The 22546-nt window shown below is 38.3% G+C and overlaps 2 protein-coding genes across 2 annotated transcripts in view; both read left to right on the top strand.

The window, feature by feature from the left end:
- The first annotated feature begins 2759 nt into the window (after window positions 1–2759).
- LOC122074630 (E3 ubiquitin ligase BIG BROTHER-related-like) lies at window positions 2760–15335 on the top strand. The gene is made up of 7 exons (XM_042639544.1): window positions 2760–3223; window positions 3484–3787; window positions 4087–4127; window positions 7095–7136; window positions 7236–7357; window positions 7450–7558; window positions 14647–15335. The coding sequence occupies exons 1-7, from the start codon at window positions 3044–3046 to the stop codon at window positions 14692–14694; spliced, it is 846 nt and encodes a 281-aa protein (XP_042495478.1). The 5' UTR covers window positions 2760–3043; the 3' UTR covers window positions 14695–15335.
- A 1945-nt stretch (window positions 15336–17280) lies between these two features.
- Window positions 17281–22546, top strand: part of LOC122074052 (translocon-associated protein subunit alpha-like) — a 13668-nt gene continuing 8402 nt past the window's right edge. The window contains exons 1-4 of the mRNA XM_042638852.1: window positions 17281–17558; window positions 18173–18337; window positions 18427–18477; window positions 18854–18942. Coding sequence (XP_042494786.1) covers window positions 17501–17558; window positions 18173–18337; window positions 18427–18477; window positions 18854–18942 — 363 coding nt within the window. The 5' untranslated portion in view covers window positions 17281–17500. The remainder of the gene's footprint in view (window positions 17559–18172; window positions 18338–18426; window positions 18478–18853; window positions 18943–22546) is intronic.

Raw genomic sequence — 22546 nt, forward strand, 5'->3', positions numbered from 1 at the left:
TTAAAAATACAAGTTCGAGACATGAAAACCCTCTTTTGAAAATTAATACAACAAACACATTCGAAACACAACTGGAAGGAATTGCTCTGTGTTCCACCTGAAATTCCATGTTTTCTTACATCTATTTCTGAAAAACCGGGCTATTCCCAATCTTCCATGAACAAAACTTCGATTTTGGATACGGATTCATGTTTATCTATTTGTTTGTTCCCAATCTTCCATGCCCTAAATGACGGGTTTGTGTTCATTTATTTATTTATTGCATCAATTCTTCTTCTATGCGAAATAAAAAAGCGAGAAAAACCTACGCTTCGATTTCATTCTCCTTTTATGCGAAATTTTTTTTTTTTTCTAGCATTTGGTTCTCTCGTGTTTATGGTTTGTGAAATGGGAGTAAAAGAGGGGAGGATTGAAAATCAAAGGTGTGAGAGAGAGAAAGTCGGGTTTGGGTCTTCCTTATATGGATCGGATTGAGTATGCTTCTGTAGGACAAATGGGTTAATTGTTCACAATCATTGGATTATAAGAAAAACATGTGTCACTCTCCTAAAAATCGATGGAGGATCGTTGGAGCGTCAATCGTTGGAGATGAGCCGGATCCCTAGTACATTGGGGAGGATTTTAGTATCATAACAAGACAAAAGCTATAAATATTACATGACTACGTATTTAGTGTTTGAATTTTAACCTCGTTTGGGATCCATCAAACTCTATGCAATAACAAATTTTGTCTAAATGAAATATTTAATATGGAAATATTGTAGACAAATAGGTTAAAAAGTATAAATATAAGTGATGAGGAACATAATACTTCAATGGTTCAAAATACATGTAAAAAAATATAATATAAGGTGAACCATATGATTGAGTTGGACAATAAAAAATAACATTTTACCAGTTAGGACGAAGATCTATTTAACCAATGATTAAGATTAGACACATGGACATTTTCACATGGCTAAATTACAATGCTAGTGCTACTTGCCCAACATACGAGGTTATACACTTGTCTATGGGGATAGAGTTCCTCTCCATATAGCCCATGGACCAGAGAGTGACCCTAAGGCTATGGTGATATAGGGATGTGTGCTTGGGTTTTGCTAGGCTCCTAGCCCTAGGATCATTGCATAAATGGGTGACATGGAGGTTTTTTTCCTTCTTTTTTTTTATTATTATTATCATTATTATTATTGTTTGATAAATATGTTGTAGGTTTTGGAACCATTAAACAAGGCTTTTAATGGATAATAAATAGATTGGTTTGCAATTTGGTCAGGGGGTATCCAATGAATCTACACAATCCCATCGTGTTGTTCCTTTTCCTTTCACCTCTATTCTTTACTAACATTTCCACCATTAGGTATCTAAAAGAGGGAGGGGGTTCCTTGAAAGGCAACATAGCCCATGCATTAGTGTAGCGGTCATTAGTAGCACACACAAAAGCATCAATGAAGGCAGACGATCATTTCAACCCCTCTATGTGTGAGCACATGGACCATGCTGTCCTTGAGGCTTAAACAAGTGGGAAATGGACCATACTTCCACTAGAAACGGGTGCTTGTGGCCCAAATGTGAACAAGTTATAGGCTACGTTTGGTATGCATTCTCAAAATGTGTTATAGGTTTAGAATGCATTTTGAAATGATAAAATACTGTATCGTACACATTCCTATTCCTGAATTCCAAGAATGGGCCAAGAACAGGCCTCATTATGGAACGGGATATTAAGTCCATTCCATGTTCTCATTCTTACTCAACACATTGCTTCGACTCGTGGATACCTACTAGTTAGAGTTCAATAATCAAATTGCTCATGGGACCTCTCTTCTCTTTCTCTTTCTTACTTTACATATTGCTTTGATTCAAGGAGAACTGTGAGATGGAGTTCAATAATCAAATCGCTCATCATCTCTCTCTCTCTCTCTCTCTCTCTCTCTCTCAATTAATTATTTGATCTCTCACCAAATAGCTCAGGCTCTCATCAATCGCTCATCGCAAAATCGAAGATGTAGAGTTACAATTAGGGAAAAGATATATGATGCAGGGTTCACATATCTTTCAAAGAAGATACAATGTTTCTGGGAGGTATACTGACATTGATATAAGAAATGAAGAAGGTGCCACAGTCGAATACTTGAGAGTTCTTGTTGTACCATTACTATGCCTTACCCTCAAACAAGATAGATTCCACTTTGTTTTTTGTGAGAATGGCAAGTTTCATAAGGAGAATGATGCATAAATGTTAGAGATATGGTAAGGTAATTCTCCACGGAGTTGAGGTTCAATTGAGGCAGTGCAATCAAGCTACGGAATGGGTGAATCGAACCTATCTCGATCGACCTAAGTTAGATTCCCATATCCCACCGTTGCCATTTATGAAAGCATTGTCCTTCATCCTCATTATACACCTAACAAATAGATCCTGCCTATGAAGTGTTTGATGATTTTGCCTGAATTTTTTTTTAAATCAAGAATGTAATTTTACTAAATATACATCCAAACGATATTCTCATTTTTCTTTGAAAATGCATTCTGAGGCGAGAGAATGGGAGTGTATACCACACATAGCCTTCCCTATTCAAATTCTCCTTCCTAATGCTACGTGTGTAATGAATGGCGCAGTAGAGCCGCTGCGAGCTATCAACAGTTGGATGAGTATCTATGGCATTAATGTAATTAGATGAATACATTTAATTACGTCGGATCCGAATCTCGCCGTTCACAACACACCACCGTCTCGCCAAATATTTGAAATTTTCACGCAAAAGCGATCTTGATTAACCTAATCGATCGTATACAGATTACAGAGACTGCTCTTACGAATCTAGTGTTTTTACCTTCTCGGCTGTGTGGATTCCTCGTCCATACGAAATTACAATTCAAATCGATCTTTCGTTCCCTCTATTCTTTCTTCTCAGATTCTTGAATAATTTCTTGATACTCCTGAACCTTCCATTCTCTCAATTTGAATTCTCTGCGAGCTTTTTCCCCCCTGCAGTGCTTGTTCTTCTAGGGTTCCCTGCTCTCACTCACCACTGATTCTATGGAGAATGCCAAGGAAGCTTGCGGTGAAGCAAAACCTAACCAAGAAAACCTTAGTTCTGCGGTGGAAGCCGAAGCCGGAACTGATTTGCCTGCTCCTCCGCAGGCTTCGAGGACGCCATTCACGAACCTCAGCCAGGTCGATGCAGACCTTGCCCTCGCAAGGACTTTACAGGAACAGGTTGCTTATAATTCTGTATTTTTCCTTCGAGTCCTTTCTGTCTCTTGGTTAAAGATCTCATATGTTTCCTCCCCTTTTCTTCTTTTTTTACTTGCTACAATTGGATAACATTTGATTGTTTAATAACTGATCTTTTGTTGTTGATTGCTTTTTGCAACATGCCATTGTATATGTGATTGAGGAGTGAGGACAGAGAAATGTTTGTTTTCCTATTAAAAAAACTTGGTCCTTTAATTGTTTGGGGATGGTTTATGGGACAGGAAAGGGCTTATATGATGTTGAGAATGAACGGTGAAGTAAGTGATCATGGAAGCTCGGATGCTGGTAGCTATGCAGATGAAAATCAGGATGACGATAACGATGAGGATGATGATCTGGACGAGGACGAAAATGCTGTGACTGAAGATGGGGAGGATGCATTTGATGTGCATCCTCATGCTGATGAAGCGGATGATGATCAGGGGAATGAATTTGATAGTGATGAGGCCTTTGCAAGAGCCCTCCAAGACGCTGAAGAAAGAGAAATGGCTGTCCATTTAATGGCACTCGCTGGGATAAATGAATGTGAGTGGTTTAACATTAAGCCGTCACAGACATTATGTTTATGGCCACTGGGTTGCTATATTATGAGATTCCCATTTTTATTTGTTTGGATGGCGATTCACTTTCCATATTTTTTCACTCTCCATATTGTCACTGCTGAACACTCCATCTTTCTGTATCAAAACACTTGGGTAAGGGATGCAATGGAGTGTTCTGATTTCTGAGCAAAAACTGTAATGTCAATAGCGCTGTCTCTCTTCTCAATTTTTCCTTACTATTTGTTGCTTATTGGAGTTGCATCCAATTTTTGGTGATTTTAGGGGAGGCCGAAGACACCGAAGACCATGGTAGTAACTCTCAGGTATTCATGCTTTTGGTTTAAACATCATGTTCTGCCTATTAAAATTTGTCTTTATCATAGTCACATGTTTTTAAAGTATATACCTGAAATTCTTCGCTGTGAGCATAAGTTGTTTGATTCTTGAACTCATTATGCTCAATTACTTAATGTATCACTACTTTTATCATTGACTATAAACATTTCCTTCATTCCCAGATTTTAGTTTTGTGAGACTGTGATAATTTGTCTATCATTTTGTCTCTCTGTTAATGGTCATCGTTGTTAGCATTATTGTTGGCTCCAGTCTCTGGTTGTGATCAGCAGTTGCCATTTCCTTTTTATCACATAATTCCTAAATTACTCCAGCAACCCAATGAAACCTGGAATGGAATATCCAAAGGACCATGTGGCACATCCAAAGACACCCTGTGCATGGAACTTCAACTTAAGACTTGACCCTATTGACTTGTAACTTAGTGCTGCTATCAGACATGAGGGGTGGCCATACAAAGATGGAAATCTATACAGATAAAGATAAGATTGTTTCTGTGAGTTTAAAATTTGAAATTTCAAGTTATATATTTTATTGGGTTAGAGTGTCAGACTTTTGTTGAATTCTTAGAAGTAGACAGCCGTATGTTCTGGTGGTTGATGTTATACTTAATATGGTGATGTCCTTTATTGCTAGCACTTTACGCTTAGGCTCCTTTTGTAACTTTGTTGCCTGCCATTGGTCTGCAACTAAAAGTTCCGGCACTTTTGTTAACAGGCAAGTACCTTTGATAATTGATCTGCCTTACAATAGATATCAAAGGACAAAGGTGATATGACTGGTCAAAAGTTTCATATGTATATCTATTTGATGTTTTAGTCATAACCATGAATGCAAGTTATGAGAATCAAAGCAACACCTCAGGAACATCCCACCTAAAGGGAGAAACAATATTTTTTTGGGGGGAGGGGGTAAAGAAAAGGAGAAACAATAATGACAATCAAGAACAACAACTCAGCCTCGGATCCATGTAGCCAACCCCATTTAGTTGGGATAAGGCTGAGTAGTTGTTGTTGTTGTATGAACTGCAATTGGCATGTTTTAAAAGAGCCTGAGGATTCATTGCCATATTTGGTAGAGGTTCACAATCAATATAATACCAAGCTAACCATGACCATAGCTTTGGTTGTGCTTTGGGATTATTGACTCCCACATCACATTTTGTGGCTCCACGTTTTATTAGCAGAAACTTATAAACTTATGGAGCATAACTGATGACTCAGAGACCTCAAATATTCCATATGAATCTGGCTCTTCCTATATGCTCGATTTGCATTATGGTGTTTAGGATACTGCACCGACAATATTGGGTCCTGCATGCAAGCTGTGATGCCAGTTGGTAGTCCTGGGATTTGCCTATTTACCTGTGTCATTTTTGTGTTGGACTGCACAATCCAGTTATGAAAGGGGTGCAATGATTTCTCGAAGTATTTGATATGGGCAGCCAAGTCTAGCTGAGGTCAAGATAAGTTATGGCTCCCTTGAAGCTAAAGCCAAACAGGGACCATTTTCAGTGTCTTTATAGCCAGAAGAAGCCCGGCTGTTCCAACTTGAACGAGATTTCCATGAGATTCGTCCGCATGATCTATTAGTGCATGATTGTTAGGAATCATCATGCCAATTTTTTCTCTTTTAATATGATAGCTGTGGTCCTTTATATTGATTGTGTTTGTTGTACGATGAACCATTTGCAATATGATAGCCATATTGACAATATTAGAATTCCGATATATTCCCTCCAATATCAGTCTAGCTGCTTTCTTTTGTTTTGAAACTCATAAAAATCGAGTTATTGCCCTTTGGGACTGAAATTTTAGTGTTATGATTTTGTTCCCTAGATAAATGCTTGGTAAGAAAATGAGAAGTATATTTTCTGATTTTTTGTGATTTATTTCATTGTTAATTGTTATGCCTGCATTTCTGAACTGATGCTCTTGGAACGGAAGATTTGGCCTTTTCCATCTAAAAGTGAAGCTCTTGTATGCTTTAAACTCATCCACTTAAGTATCTTCAATTTCTCCATTCTTTGTCCTCTCTTCCTCATCCCTCCTGTGAACATGCGTGCTTCCTTGTAGTAGGATCTCCATATAATCCTTGAATTAAAAGGTTCAACCTTCAAGCAGACTTGACAGAGAAAAAAATTATCTATTTTTTGCTTTCCAATTCACAGTTGGAGTGATGTGCAGCGGTCTTACCATGCTCAACGCTTTAAACACCCCCTCCTGGCGGCAGGACCATCATGCATTCAACATCCGCTTGCCCATATCATTTTTCAGATTGGGTCGTGTAGTTCTATTATTTTCTAGTTTAGTTATTGCCCTCCTACATCACATGGTGGAAAATTTTGAATGAATATACTCCGGAGTCTGGACACGTGTTCCTGTTGACCTTTGAGCAGGTAGTATAGTAATTACCAAAGAAAATAAGATTTGACCTAATAGCAATTGAGTGATCGGAAAGTCATGGTTGTTTTAGTTTTAAATATCGTATTTGTTCAAGCTGTTTTAATATGTGTGTTACTCTATCTGTATACAACTATTTTTAATCTACCTTTTGTGAGCAAAAGGGTTTTAAAAGTTTTTAATGTATTTTTACTTGATATATATTGCCAAGAAGTTAAGATCAGAAAATTAAAAGATGGTATGGTAGGGGGAGAGAAAGAGAGAGAGAAAGTAGATGGCTCTCCTTAACCTGGGTTCTTTGCTCAAATGGGAAGTGCACACCATTGTTTTTCCTCTTTTCTCCTTTTCACCCCTTTTGTTATTTCTTTCTTTCTACTGTACAAACAGACTATAATATGTTTTCTTTGTTAAGGTATTGTGCTCATTACAGTGTTCATCTATTGACAATGGATGCAGAAAATAAGGGAAACTGTTTTGGATTTTGTGACATATAATTCTTCACCTATACTTATTCATCTTTTCCTCTTTGTTCAGGATACCTGGGAAGAAGTTGATCCAGATGAGCTGTCATATGAGGTACATTAATGTCTGAATATGTCACCCTCACTATGAGCTTCTATTTTTGTTTACTTATTGGGGAATCTCTCCCCCCCACCCCCCCTCCCAAAAAAAAAGGAATTGCTTGCATTGGGTGAAGTAGTTGGAACTGAGAGCAGAGGACTTTCTGTTGAAACTATTGCCTCCTTGCCTTCGGTTAATTACAAAGCACAAAGCAGTCAGGATGGAAGCACAGAACAGTAAGTACTAAGCACATGCATTTTCATTTTTTTTTTTTAATGGATAATGATAATCATCTGATTGGGAAGAAAACGATGAGGAAATGTTTCAGGTGTGTTATCTGCCGTTTGGACTATGAGGATGGTGATGCCTTGACTGTGCTTTCATGCAAGCATTCATACCACTCAGAGTGCATAAACAATTGGCTTCAAATAAATAAGGTACGCTTTTCAGCATTGCTTTGATATTTTAAATTTAGTTTTCTGTCTGTTTCATGGGTAGTGGTCTAAAATATGTTTTTCCATTATTTGTGTTGATGCCTTTATTTAAGAAGTTTTTTGTTTTCTTAACATCAAATGCTATGCTCTTTCCAGTTTTCAAGTCATTATCCTTGTATATCTGCTTTTGTTTTCTAGAATGTGTGTATTTTATTTTTGGGAAATTTACCGCACCACCCCCTGGAGAATGCCACAATGATTAGACCACCACCTCTGTTTTACCAAATTATTCTCAGACCCCTACCGGCAGTCACTATTAAGTTAAGTGTTAAAATGACTGTTATACCCTTGTCATTAAAACTCATATTTTTAACTAAATTCCTCTTCACCCTTACCTATACTTACCTTCACTGAGACATCAAACACAAAGGCGATTGTTCAAAGCACTGCAGATTACGATGGCAACAGCAACGGCGACGGCGACGAACAACGACAACGGCAACCAGCAGGAACTCGCGGCGACCGATCCGATACCCAAGTCCATTTGGGCCGGGGAGCCCTAATATTAGGTAAGACTAACTAACTGACTGTAACCGTTCCATTTTCCGGCGTTCTGTCTATCCGGAAAATTGGTTTTCCCTCAATCAAACTTCCTCTCTCTCTCTCTTCGATTCTTTTCTTCCCAACTCACCAATGACTCCTTTACATGCTCTCCACTTCTCTCTCTATGCGTCTCTATCCAAATCAAAATTCCGTTTCTTGTGTCGAATGCTACTTGATGTAGATCTGAATACCTATATTCGTAGGAAGAAGGCCAACAAGAGTAACTAGCATGTGGCCTTATCTTGTTGACATAAGAATTCCCTATTCTCTGAGAAAAGATCCTACCCTGTTACTGTTTTGAGCTTCCTCAATTACAGTATTACATCACTACTATTCCGTTTCTTGTGTCAAATGCTACTCTCACGCCCTCATCCATGGCATTTCTCTCTCTACTGATCGTTCTCTCCCTCTTCGCCGCCGTTCGTTGCCAATCGTCACCTCCTAAAGGCACTCCTTCGGCTCTCACATATTCTTCTTCAATTTCAGTTTCTCATCACTCTGTTTCGTATTGTCTTAATTTTAAGGGTTTCTAATTGATTGCGGCGCCACCGTTTCATCAGTAATTGACAACTGGCAATGGTTACCTGACGGCAATTACATTTCTGCTGGGTTGCCCAAAACAGTATCCATTCCGGTTCTTCCTCCGACACTTTCCACTCTCCGCTCTTTCCCTCTTCTTGTCGATGCTCAACGGAAATTCTGCTGCGTTGTTCCGGCGTACCGAGGTGAAAAGTAGCTCCTTCGGACTACCTACTTTTATGGGGGAGTTAAACGGTGTAGATCCCACCGGTGTTTGATCAGATTGTGGATGGGACGGTCTGGAGTGTTATGAACACTATCGATATTATCTGTATTGTATTACATGGGTATTTTAGTTACTTTATATTTAGTAAGGGCATTTTGGTATTTAAAATAAAATATAGTAGTTGTCATCAGCATATAAGGTATATTCCTTACTAGTGACTGACGGACGACGGTAGGGGGTCTGAGAATAATTTGGTGAAACAGATGGGGTGGTCTTATTATTGTGACATTCTCCAGGGGGTAGCGTTATAAATTTCCCTTTATTTTATTTTATTTTATTTTATTTTTTTGATGAAAATTGCTTCCCAGGATGTTACTCGTGTCTCTTTGAGGTTTGAAACTTCCTTTTGTCGAGGGTTTTTTGTCTTGGAAAATTAGGTTGATAGACTTTTTCCGTTACTGTAGTTTCATTGATGTGTGTACTGTGTAATGCTCTCTCTTCTTTTTTTTTGGGGGGGGGGGATAGGGGTGGTATTTGGATTAGGAATATCTTCTCCAAGGGTAATATGAAATGTGGGGCTTCTCTCACATTCAAGAGCACCAAAGTAATGTCTTTTACATTTCCACAACTTGATGTGATGGTGGGGTCAGTGTGAACATCAAAGAAGCTAATGAAGACATATCACCATGGTGCACGGTAATGGATTCAATCTACCATAATCATAGATTTTAGAATCCTCTCACACGCAGAATCAAATATTGACACAGCCAGAAAAGTAATCTGATGATACCTCCCAAACGACAAATCTGATCAGCCCCAAATTAATAGAGAGATAAAATTAACAGCTCACTATAAAATTAACAAATCTTCCACTTACTGGTAACTTTTAAATAAAATTAGTAATCAGCAGTGCTTCTCCAACTGCAGAGATAGACCAACAGAATGCTTCAAAACTTACTACCAATCGATAGCCAATATTTGGTATTTCAGTACCCAAACGTTGCTGATCAACAGGAACAGAAATAGCAACATTACCTCCATATTAGTAACCCCCAGAAGTAGCCCAACCGTAGGTCAGATCAGTCCCTTAATATATATAGAGAGGAAGACTATGTAAAGCAGCACAACTCTTCTATAGTTCACCATGGTCGGATGACTAGATGAGCCATAACAACACCTTCATTATCACAGTCCAGTGACTTAAACAGGGAACCCGCAAGCACTAATCTGTGGTAGAAATCTTCAGATGCAAGAACAACATGTGTCCGGCAGTTTATATCGTCAATGACTTTCTAACAACAACAAAACAAGGTCAAGAAAACACCACAGTAACAGGTAGCGCAGGTATGAAGTTTTCAGAATCAGAAATTAAGAATAAAGAGTTATGACAAAGGCCTCTCAACCAGTATGGCCTTGGTTAGTCTCTCACCAACCAGTATGGCCTCTCACTGCCCCACCACTGCTGTCTCTCCCAGCAAAGAGGGCTCAATCAAGCCAATTTTTCTGTCTCTCCCAGCAAACTAGGCTCAAGCTAATTTTTAACTTCATAAAATTGTTTAGTGGATATGAATGTATGATCCCCTACACTTTATTTATAATTTAAATGAAATAAACAAAATGAGAACCTCCCATGCATGGAAGGAGGAATCTCTTACAAACTAAGTATCTCTTCAAATAGAATCTATTCTAGAACATTACAAAATAGAAACTAGGGGCTGGAATGTAGGACAACTGTCTGTCTTTCTAGAAACATTACTGAAGTAAAAAATACGACTTATTAAAAATAGAAACTAACACTAATTCCGTATAGGCTTAAAATCTGTAATAGTTGGGTTTATAGACTTGGTCCATTATAGTAGTAAACCCAAAAATACAATGTCCATGGTCCATATAACACAAGACACTTAAATTAAACATATTGGTCCATTTTTGGTCCAGTCCAATGCATCACATGGTAGGAGATCTAGTTACCAGTCATTTTTCACCTGTAATTTGACGAGTGTTTTTCACATTGCCATTTTCTTTTTCTCAACATTAGGGCACCGTTTGATAATGTTTCTGCTGTTTCTGTTTCAAGAAACGGCAGAAACAGAAATTTCCATTTCTGGAAACAGAAACGGAATTGAAGGTGTTTGATAAATGTCGTTTCTGGAAACCGGGTGCTGCAGGGGGTTAATCTCCACCACAACAATGTATCAAACAGAAGATCAACATATCACCAGAACAAAAAAGAAACTCAGGAAAAAAAAGTGGTGCCACAGGTTTCTAATGCACAATGCAAAGCCAAAAAATAATTAAGAAAATTAAACCAGACTCATATTAGCAACAACTGAAACTTCTTGCGCAGGGAAATCCACATTAGCAGAGAACTACTTGTGCAGAGAGAAGATACCATATCCAGAAAAATTATTTCATGCACAGGTTAAGAGATACCATCAGCAGAAAAGCAGTTACTCAAGCCAGCAGTTTATATGTTCAGCAGCATCAATCATAACATAAAAACCGTATTTTCCATGTTCCTTCAACTACAGTTTAATAGCAGTAAGGCACCATTGGTTGCTGCCAACCAGAAGAAAGAAAAATCCTTTCAAATAAAAAAACAGAGAAGTAGAAACATAGGTGAGGGTAATCAATAATGGTTAATATCACTTACTTGCAGGTGTTCCCCTTACTAATCTTTGAGATACGGCTTCGATTCACTCAGATTTGTAGAAGTCGAAAGACAGCAGCGAAGGTGGCTCAAAAAAACCCTACCTACACATATCCACAGCAATTTGCAAAATAGGATAGAAAAATACAGAGTCAGAACCTTCACTTACCGAAATCATAAACCTGCAACAAGAATCTAGGGTTTCTGTCGAAATGGGAAGAAGATTTCGCCTACCGAAGAGAGAAGAGATCGCTGGCTTAACTTGAAGCGTATCTAGGGTTCTTGAACTTATGCTTAAGTGCGCCAAAATTCCGTGGTGGAAGCTCGATCGACCTCACCTCTCTTGTATAGTTCCCTTTTCTTCCTTTACAACTCACTTGTGGTACGATTTGCAGCTCCTTGAGATGAATCTTTGCAGATGATAAGACATGACCGAGGTTCACAGGTGCTCCAGTCATCTTCACGAGGGTGAAAATCAGTGGAATCGCTGCTTTGGGAGGTACAGATTTGGGGAGTGGTACGATGGAGGAGGCTGTGTTCACAACAGAGAGGATGGGGCACCATTGACTGTTGAAGGAAAATGTCGGGGTTTGGGGTAAAAAATGACCCTCATTTCTGTTTCAAGAAATGACTCGTTTCGTCGTTTCTGTTTCTTGAACCATAAATCAATATAAATTCTTATTTATGTTTCTGAAATAAGCAGAAACGGAACAGATTCGTCAAACGCTTTTTGTTCCGTTTCTGTCGTTTCTTGACACAGAAACGGTAGAAGTTTCTTGAAACGTTATCAAACGGGCCCTAGGAGTTACTACTAGTTTCTATGTATATGCATTCTATTCTATAATTCACCTATTCAGTATGGATACATCATGACCTATCGTTTCATGACCTAGTGTTGTAAATACTTATGGAAGAGTTACCCATCCAGCTTGTTGTGAAGTACCTCATTGCCCTCCGAAGATTAAATACAATAACAACAACATCCGAAACTTTATCCCAACTTAATAGGGTTGGCTACATGGAGATTACAAACAAGGACGAGCGCGAAGATCCATGCAAAAATATTGATGGGTTATGGCTAATAAGTGCTGGCTGCCCTCCAAAGATTCAATGCTCCACATAAAGTTATCTTACTGTCCATGATTTTGAAACACTAGTTAGTAGGATATGGATAGTTTGAGTCTTTTAAGTTTACTAAATTGCTCATCTCCTACCTTGATTAGTAGTGGTTGCTTTGTTGATATTCGCAAAACTAATCTAATTCTGTAATCTATAAATGCATTTTGGGTTGAATTTCTTTTAAATAAATTCTACTAGAGCCTTATTTCAAGTATCAGGTTTCAATTCATAACACGTCCGAAGTCATATTTAGACGCCCCCCTCCCCTGTAGTTTGTCGAAATTACACATGGATTCAAGGGTTTGAATGAATTACGTTCCCCTCCCCTATTTTTTTGAAAAATTCTTACAATTAGGTCCAATCCATTAGTCACCGTGAAATTGGCACGGTTAATTGATAATGTCACCTTATATGATGCATCTTAATGTCGAAAGTACCCTTATATTAAGGTAAACTTACCAATATACCCTTCCCTAGCTCTTCTTCAACTTAGTTCTTCCGCAACTTCATGCTTCTGCAACCTCAACTTAGTGAGAGCTTGCTCTGAGTTTGTGATGGCTGCTCCCTGAGTACATGGTAGGAGATCATCCATCTCAGACACCTAAAGACCATAACCTAGATGATCAAAACCCTACCTTGGTAGATGAAAAATTAGAAAAAGTAGAAAAAGAAGAAGAAGAAGATCAAAACCTCGAATTGGTGTTGGTGGAAGAAGAACCGCCACCGCCACCTCAGGATCAATGTAGTGGCTCTGATGGAACTCATGACCTAGAAAACCAGCCCCGGGAAGCCGAGGCGCCAGAAGAAATTCATGATCTAGAAAACCAGTTCGAGGAAGCTACAGTTCATCAGGAAGTAGAAAAAGTAGATGAAGAAGCACTACAGAAACTGCAACGACAACATGAACAAGAGCAAAAACGAGAAGAAGAGGAACAAGAACAGATTCTGCTCCAAGAGGAGGATAATGAACCAGAACCAGTAAGGTATGGCCCTTTCTCCTACGCTCCCTTCTCTTCCTGCCCATGAAATTACCCTCTTTGACATAACTTCCAAACAATCCCCCACACAATGCTCCAAACGTCTCTCGGAAACCGCCCAAGAGGAAGAAATCTCTCAACCAGCGGCAACGTGCTGCTCTTGAGAAGAAACTTAAAAGTGCTAAGGAAAAGCTACAGCCAATTCCTTTCATCCCCTGTATAACCCTAGATTACCACGATTCATTAAGGTTCGCTTCTCTCTCTGGCTTTCTTTTGCAGTGTTGATATCCATCTGGATGATAGTACTTCCCTTCTGTTATGCTTTCTTGAATTCCAGAAAAAAAAAAGAAAGAACTGATCATATTTTGGATCATTCTGATGTTTCGTTTCCTCTCATTTTCCTGTTTGCCTAACCGAATTGTGGAAAATTGTTCTTGCTGTTCGATTGTTCTTTATTGAACTAGTTTAATTTTTAGTGAGAGAGGTGGAAATTGATTCGTTCTAGTTTATTGAGGTTTAGGAGATTGTGAATTCTTTTTGTTTTCATGAACTTTAATTCAATTGTTATTGTTTCTGTTTGTCATTGATGTCTGATCGATTTGGATCGGATTCGAAGAGCTGCAAATATGAAATCGATTGATGAATAAAAAATCTACTATGAAAACTAAGGTATATACAGAAAGGGCATTACAGAGTTTACCAAGATTTGCAAGCTTTCAAACCCAGGTGAACGGGATTTGAGTGTTTTTGAGTATATGAGTACAAAAGGATATAATGGTCCTATGAATATTGAGACCCTTTTCCATTAAAAGGTAATAAGGTCTTTTGTTATATAAAACTTACAACATACTCACACCGTCAATGCTAGGGGAGGGGGACGTAATTCGTTCAAACCTTTGGATCCACATGTAATTTCGACAAACTATAGGGGATGGGGGTGTAATTTTCCCCTCTTTTAATGGTTAAAATCTGAATAGTAGCTTTCATGATTTTGCAGGTGTGCCCTGTTTGCAGTGCCGAGGTCTCTCTTTCGGGAAGCAGGTAGGATGACAAGTTTCTTATGATTCATTTATGTAGCTGCGATTCATGTGCCACTCAACATGCGGAGCATGGCTTTGGTTTTGGACACACCGCTCGCTTATCCAAGTGTATTCTCGCAAATCTCTTTTCTCATCCTTTGTAAGCTCAATCCGACCCCCACCTCTCCCACCCCAACCGGGAAAAGAAAAAAGAAAAAATCCCTGGCTAGCCTACTTTGCAATGCAGATGGTAACAAGAATTCTGATTTAGATGCATCAATACTGTGGTTGTGGCGGGCTAAGTGGACAATGGTGCATCCATGAAGAGGGGTATACAGAATTAGTGGTCCTAGCGTTTTTGTGCACATGATGCGTGATTTATGCGATTCAGTACAATTGCCTTCTTGTTGCCCTGATGTGGCCAATAAAATATAAATGAGGCAAAGGCAATAGGTTTCCTCCAGACACCACTAACACACAAAAAAAAAAAATGACATTTGTCTTTTGGCAATACTTCTGCCATGTATTTGTGGGTGACAGTTAAATTTTTTTTCTATGGTGTCTAATATCACCTCAAGTTTTGGTCACTACTAGGCTCAAAACCAAAGATTTTAAATTGTTTGGCAAGTTTGATGTTTTGAAATAAAGAATGGTGAATTATTAGTCATAAAGGTCTTTCAAAGCTGACAAGGCATTCATTATGTGATAGCGATATGGGCAATCATTGGATAGAGAGGAGATGGTCTTGCTTTGTTTGGTAATCAAGTGAAGAAAGTAATTTTTCTTGGTTTAAGAAATTATCTTTGTGCTTGGCATATCGTAAACTAAGGCTATGTTTAGTAGCAGAGAAAATAAAAGAAAAGAAAAAAGAATTAAGAATTTAGAAAAGAAAAGAACAGAAATGAAATGGTGAGAAAAAAAAAAATGCATGTATGTTTGGTTACCATTACAAGAGAAGAAAATAAAATAAAATAAAAATTTTTACATTTTCTCATGTTTCCTTGTGTTTTTGACAAGATCTTTTTTGGGAGCAAAAGAAAATTGTTCAATTACCAATGTAAAAAAAGATTCTTTTCTGAATTTCAAAATTCACTTTGAAAAAGGTGAAATTTTAATTTACTGTGATTTTTTTTTTTTGCCAAAAACTCAAAAAAACATAAGAAAATATAAAGATTTTACTTTAAAGAGTGTTATAAATTGTTTTTTTTCCCCCCAAGAAATTTTAACTATTTTAAGATAATTCTAGCGAGTGGATGGTTGTAGGTGACTGAAATCTTTGAGTGGTCTTGGTTTGTTGAGATCGCAGGTGAGGAACAGGAGGTGAGCTTATGCTTACCCTTGGGGTTGAGACGAGAGTCGAGATTTTCTTCGTAAAGTCATGAGTAGGGGCAAGTGTATCAGCTCAAAACAAAATATTAGTTCTTGTTTGGTGAAAACACCAAATTTTATTTCTCATATAAAGTTAGTTTCATAAAAACAGTCTGGTCATGCCATTTAAGATTTATTCTATTCATGTTCCAAAATATCACAAAGACATCGGAATCCTTTTTTTTTCTTTTAAAAATAGCCATACACACCCCTAATGGCTAGAAGGATGAAGACAGTCCCGTTAGTTTCATAAAAAACAGTTCGGTCATGCCAATCAAGATTTACTCCATTCATGTTCCAAAATATCATAAAAACAGAATCGTTTTACACACCCCTAATGGCCAGATGATGAAGATATTCCACTTCATCTTGGGATTTCTTAGCCCTTTTTTGCCTCCAGGTTAGGTTTGGGATTGTCAATGCAAGATGCTTGGCAGGGGTACTAGTACTAGGCGTCTACTGATAGGTTGTGGCGATAATATTTGCCCAAAGAGAGAGAGAGGGGGGAAGGCAGAGGAAGATAATGACCATTGTTTTGGCCTTGGTACATGGCCTACTACGTAATTGCCATGTGGTAGTTGTGTGGTATTTAAATTGGACTATTTTTTATTTTGGCAAAGCATTTAAATTGGATAAGCTGGCTCCCATTGTCCTCAATCCAATTGTAATATTTGAGATCGAATATACTACTTAAAAAAAAAAAAAAAGAGAAAAGAACCATTATTGAAAAGTTTGGAGTTTGGAGTTAAACTAACAAATTGTTAAAAATACAAGGAAAAAAAAATAGTTAATACATGGTGAAATATACAATTGAGATAGACTACTATCTAATCTAGAATCTCCTCAATTTGCCTGATGATTGAAGTTTGTTTGATAACATCGCATATGATAAAAGCATTGTAGTTTTGTAGGGGAAAAGACCAACTAAAACATACTTGAGCATTGCAATTTTTATCAAATATAGAGCGCAAATAAAACCCTATTGTGATGTAAAATTCTTTTGTAAAGAAAATGTCCTAAACAACTCTAGTTAAGAGAAGCTTTTCCTTAATGACCCTAAGAGGTTTTGGTTAAGACCAATTTCAAAGGAAAATAGGGGCAAAACCGATCCGGATCCGAAACCATCTCAATCCATCCAAATATTCAATGACAGTGTGTGGGCCGTGGGCCTGTACCGTTCCCTGGGCTAAACCCATTGTTCCATGAGACGCCCGAAACCAGTACAGAAAATTTAAAGTCAAATTAAACTGTGCCGGTGGCTGCGTGGCTCTGAAAGACACCTTCACCGAATCCTTTGCAGTGTTGCCTTGTTTGGTCATGAGCTGCTAATTCTTGCCATAGAGAAAATTTGGGTTTTGTGTTTCCTGTTTCGATCCCAATAGGGGTTGATTGTGAATCTAGATTTCTACGACCTGCTGCGCTTCTGCCTCATCGGGGGGTCATACGCCGATCGTTAACGAGGTCATGGCGATTAGGGTTATATTATTCGCGTTTCTTCTCCTGGCTTCTCCTTTTCTTCATGGTATTTACTAAACCTCCTTTTTCCCGATTATCAGATCTAGATCTGCTAATAAAGCTTCAATTTTCTGCATGGATTTAAACCAATCGGTTGGGCGTTTTTGAGCAATCAATTTTCAGTTTCGTCGCCTGAGTTGAGACATGCTGTTCTTAGACTGATTTTGTAGGTTTGGATTTTGGTTAGGATTTGTTAATGGAGACTATATGCTGTGCTTTTTCAATCTCCGCGAATAGCTTTCTGTTTTACCTTTTTTCTCTGTGGTTCTTTTCTCATGGAGAAGGTACACACGTGATAGAAAAACACTGTTCACGGAGCATATTGATGGTTTGTGTGTGCAATTTCTCCTTTCTTCTCCCCGTCTCTATTTTTGGCAATGCGTTTTATATTTTTCTGATCGGATCTTAGTTATAAAATCTTTCATTAATTTGGCTCCGTTTAGTCTTGGAGGAAAGATTGGAGCTTTTTCTGTTTGTAATTTTGAATACTGCATGTTTACATGCTTTGATCTAGAATGTTTTTGTGGAAAACCAATTAACTCCTATTGGTTGCATGTGGTATTGTTTCAACAATTCTTTTTATGTTGCAAGTATACGTTTTTCACCTGTTTTGCTGGGCAGCTGTTAGGTGCCAGTCGGATGCAGAAGTTGAAGTTGCTGAAGCTGCTGAGGGAGGAGGTGATCTTGGGATTGTAGGTGATGACATCCAGGACTATGGCGATGGGGGTTTTAGTCCAGCTCCAGGGGTTGATACTATCTGTGTTTTCCCAAAAAATGTGGCAAAATGTAAGAATTTGGCATGACTAACGTTGCTTTCCTTGAGCAATTTGGATATTAACTCATAATTGCATGGTTGTGCCCGGTGTGTTTTGCAGCGGTGCCCGCTGGGGAAGAGGCTGAACTACTTGTTGGCTTGAATAATGAAGGTAGAAGTCAATGGTTTTATTAGTCAATTTTCTAATAGTCAAGCTCTAGATTTTGTTATTGTCTTGGTGGCATGACATGGATTAGAATCCTTATTGATCCTCTTTTTATTTTTTATTTATTTTTATTATTATTAATTTTTTTTAATTCTGTGTCCCTGTGATCTTCCTTTTTCTGTGATACAAATTTATCATATGCACATTTCCTGTTTCATATGTCCACCTTCTTGCTCCATTATTTTGTTCTGATGCTTATGCTTGAATGTAGCTTACAGTTTCATTGTTTGTCTTATTTTTACTGCATTGATTCACTTGTAGTATCCTTTATTTGACACAATGAATGCTTTTTTTTTTCTCCTTTTATTTCTTGGAAATACAGGGGATTCAAGTTTGAATGTCATTGCTATTCGAGCTAGTGTCCATCTCCCTTTTGATCATCGCATGCTAGTCCAGAATTTGACTGGACAGGTAAAAATAGGTTTTTTTTTTTACATGTGTTTTTAGAATACATTTTAAATTTGAACTCCTTTACACTTCATGTTTCTAAGCTGTTCATACCCAGTTAAGCTTCTAATGGTAATCATTTAATTAAAGCATACTCTGTGTTTCTAATTCTGAGAAACTAGATTTCACATGAAGAATTGTGGCTATAGAATTCTGCTATTTGCATCCCTTAAAAGATGCATCCGGTAAATTGTGAAGATTCTGTAAAAGTTAGTGTCTTTCTGATTTGCATAGACCTTTATTGCATGGAATTCCCCCCCCCCACCGGGTGTAATATGGTACAAGAACTTTCATGGCTTATAGTTCACTTTGTTGAATTCTAAGGATGCAAGTATTGCATGTGTGGGTGTGTTGATATACATTGTTGTGGCTTTTACTTAACAGTTCGAGATTTTAGGATAAACTGTTGTAACATGGTATCAAAGCCAGGAGGTTAGGTGTTTGATCGTTGGTATGTGTGAGGGGTTTGTGTTGTGTGTTATTCTGCCCCTAGCCTTGTATCCTTGGTGTCATGTGCAAAGCCATGTGTGTGCATGGGCCTGCATGTGGGGGGGGGGGATGTGTGTTGATATACATTGTTATGGCCCTTAACAATTCAAGATTTTGGGATAAGTGGTTGTAAAAGGGTGGATTTGTGAAACCTTAAAAGGCAGGATAGTATGTTTGTATTTTTCAATTTTTTGGCACAATAATGAGATTTTTATTGGCTAAAAAGGGGTAACTGTGCCCTACGCCTTTCCTTGCTGTGATGTGCAGAGCCATGTATGTGGGTGAGTGTGTGATGCAGATTCTTCACCAAATTAGGCTTGTTTTATTAGGAATAAGCTTAGGGTTGGGTTGTATACGTGTTGGGTCTTCAGTCCATGTGGTTTGGAGTGTATTGGGCTACTTTTATGGGTCTAAACTAGGGGTTCTAAGGTTGCATACGGGATTCAGTGATTTGTTTTCTTTTTAGATTTATTTAGTTTCTAATTTCAGTACCTAAATTAGTTTCTAATTTCAAGTCATTGTTAGTTTCTAATTTCTGTCTAGACTAGTTTCTATTTTCATTAGATTCTAATTTCCAGTTTTTAGTAACTTATTGTAATCAATTTTTAGTAACTCGGATTTAGTAATTCTGAGTTACTATTACTTATAAACCCTCCCTATCATTATAAATAAAGGACATGGCTCTTTTATGAGCCATGATTTGAATAAGAAAAAAAAAAACTCTCTTGTTGCTGCCGCTGGGTATCAATGGTGGTTCCTTGTGTTTGATCAAGGCCTAGGGATGGGTGTTTGATCCAATCGACACTCTGCGGCGAGAAGTCTAAGAGGTTTCTTCAACTATTCTTTCTTTCTTTTCAAAGTTAATTGCAAGGTTCTTCAAACCAAGTAAGGGATCTGAACTGCTTTTGATTTCTGGTTCTGAAAATCTCAAGTTTCTCTCCTGCTGCCCCTATATTGTTCTGAAGATCCAGCCAGCCGATGACCCTCCCCTTTTGATTGATTGTTGGGTTTATGAAGAGGGAGGTTTGACCTTAATTTGGGACCAATCAGACCATGGGTTTGTCTGATCTGAGGTGTTAAATACTTTTGGCCGACTGTTTCTACCCAGATTTCAAATCTGGTTTGACTTACCTGCTTCTGTGGTATTTGTTTTTGATTGTGGCTTATTTAGTACTTTATACCTGCTGCTGGTTAGTCTATTTGTTTGGTGTAATCTCTGTTTCGGAAATTCCAAATTCTGGGTTTGAAAATTCTGGTTTACAAAGACTGTTTGACTCTTACTTCTGGACTGTTGTTTGTTGCCTAATTTTGGGTGATTATTGGTTGTTCTTTGGTTTATAAAATCCTGTAGTCTTGGGTCTGGTTTGGTTATCAAATCCATCCCTACATTAAGTGGTATCAGAGCATGGCTGAGAACAACACCCCCACCCTAGCTTCTATTATGGAGTTTCGACAAAAATGAAAAACTGAATTGAAGGCTGAATTGGATGCCAGGTTGTTGAATGAAGAGACCCCACCACAACCGCCTACTGGCGATTCACGTACAACACCCGAAGTAGAAACCCCATTGAATGTAGTTGCTCAGTTGACTAACAGGAGAGCAAACCCTAATCTGAGAGCACCACAAAGGGTTCCGGTAGCACAACCTACTTTTAAAGAATATGTATGGGGTTATTTTGAGATTGAATGCCCCACATATCAGAGGTACTCTGGCGATTCACAGAAAGTCAAGCTCGATCTGAAGGAGTTTGATGGGAGACGTGACCCCCAATTGTTCTATGATTGGGTAGCTGCTCTAGATGATTATTTTGATTATTATGACTTGCTTGAGGAACGAAAGATGAAACTAGCTCGTGCCAAGCTAGTTGAGGTTGCCCATGATTGGTGGAGAACATATGAGTATGAACTGGAGGACCGTGGTAGAGAACCTACTGCATGGGAAGAGATGAAGCAAGAACTATCTGATAAGTACTTGCCATGTAATTTTAAAGCTCGCATACAAGACCAATTGAACCCTCTTCGTCAAGGAAATATGAATGTTGCGGAATACATGAACAAATTTGATGCACTTTATTCTCTCACAAGTATTAGGAAGAATGAGAGACAATTACTTTCTCAGTTTCAAATGGGATTACGAGTTGAAATTAAGAGAGAAACTGGTGTTTCTGATGTGTATACAGTGAGAGATTGCTTTGACAAAGCTCTTCTAGCAGAGGAACTTCTGGCACAGCCAAGTAGAAGGTTTGGTTACCAAGCTAGGGAGGTCAAGAAGAATTTTCCAACCACTAAACCTAACACCTCAATACCCCTAAGAGCCACAACTCCTTTATGTGAAGTGAAGATACCTCTATTTAAACCAAAAGAACTTGAAGTCAAGGTTCACATTGAAGAGATGGTTCTTGAAGCTTCAAAGACAGAAGGTCAAGAGATAGAAGATTCAACTGAAGAGTTCTACATTGAAGAGAGCATCGTAGACAAGACTGAAACCATGGAAGCAGACTCCAGTGAAGGATTCTACATTGAAGAGAGCATAATAGACAAGACTAAAGATGTGGAAGATGAGGTAGTGATTGAAAGAACTCCACAACAAGTCTTTGAGATTCATGATGAAAAGGAAGCGTTTGTTCCAATCCTTGATGAGAAGGTTACCAACATTGACGACTCTATGCACACAACATTCACAGTTGGTATTGATTCAGAGGTTGAGCGTATAGAGTTTGTTATGCCATCATGGTTCTTTGAAGAGAAAGTTCCACACCTTGAAGACTACCTTCCAAAAGTCTACAAGCAACCAGAATTTTGTTTGGGAATGGTTAAAGCTGCTACGCACATATTGTTTCCTCCTTATCACTGCAAAATTCGAGGACGAATTTTTTCAAGATGGGGAGAGTTGATGCAGATTCTTCACCAAACTAGGCTTGTTTTATTAGGAATAAGCTTAAGGTTGGGTTGTATACGTGTTGGGCCTTCAGTCCATGTGGTTTGGAGTGTATTGGGCTATTTTTATGGGTCTAAACTAGGGGTTCTAAGGTTGCATACGGGATTCAGTGATTTGTTTTCTTTTTAGATGGGGTTATTT

Source organism: Macadamia integrifolia, chromosome 3 (genome assembly GCF_013358625.1).
Source record: "Macadamia integrifolia cultivar HAES 741 chromosome 3, SCU_Mint_v3, whole genome shotgun sequence".
Classification (NCBI taxonomy): Eukaryota; Viridiplantae; Streptophyta; class Magnoliopsida; order Proteales; family Proteaceae; genus Macadamia; species Macadamia integrifolia.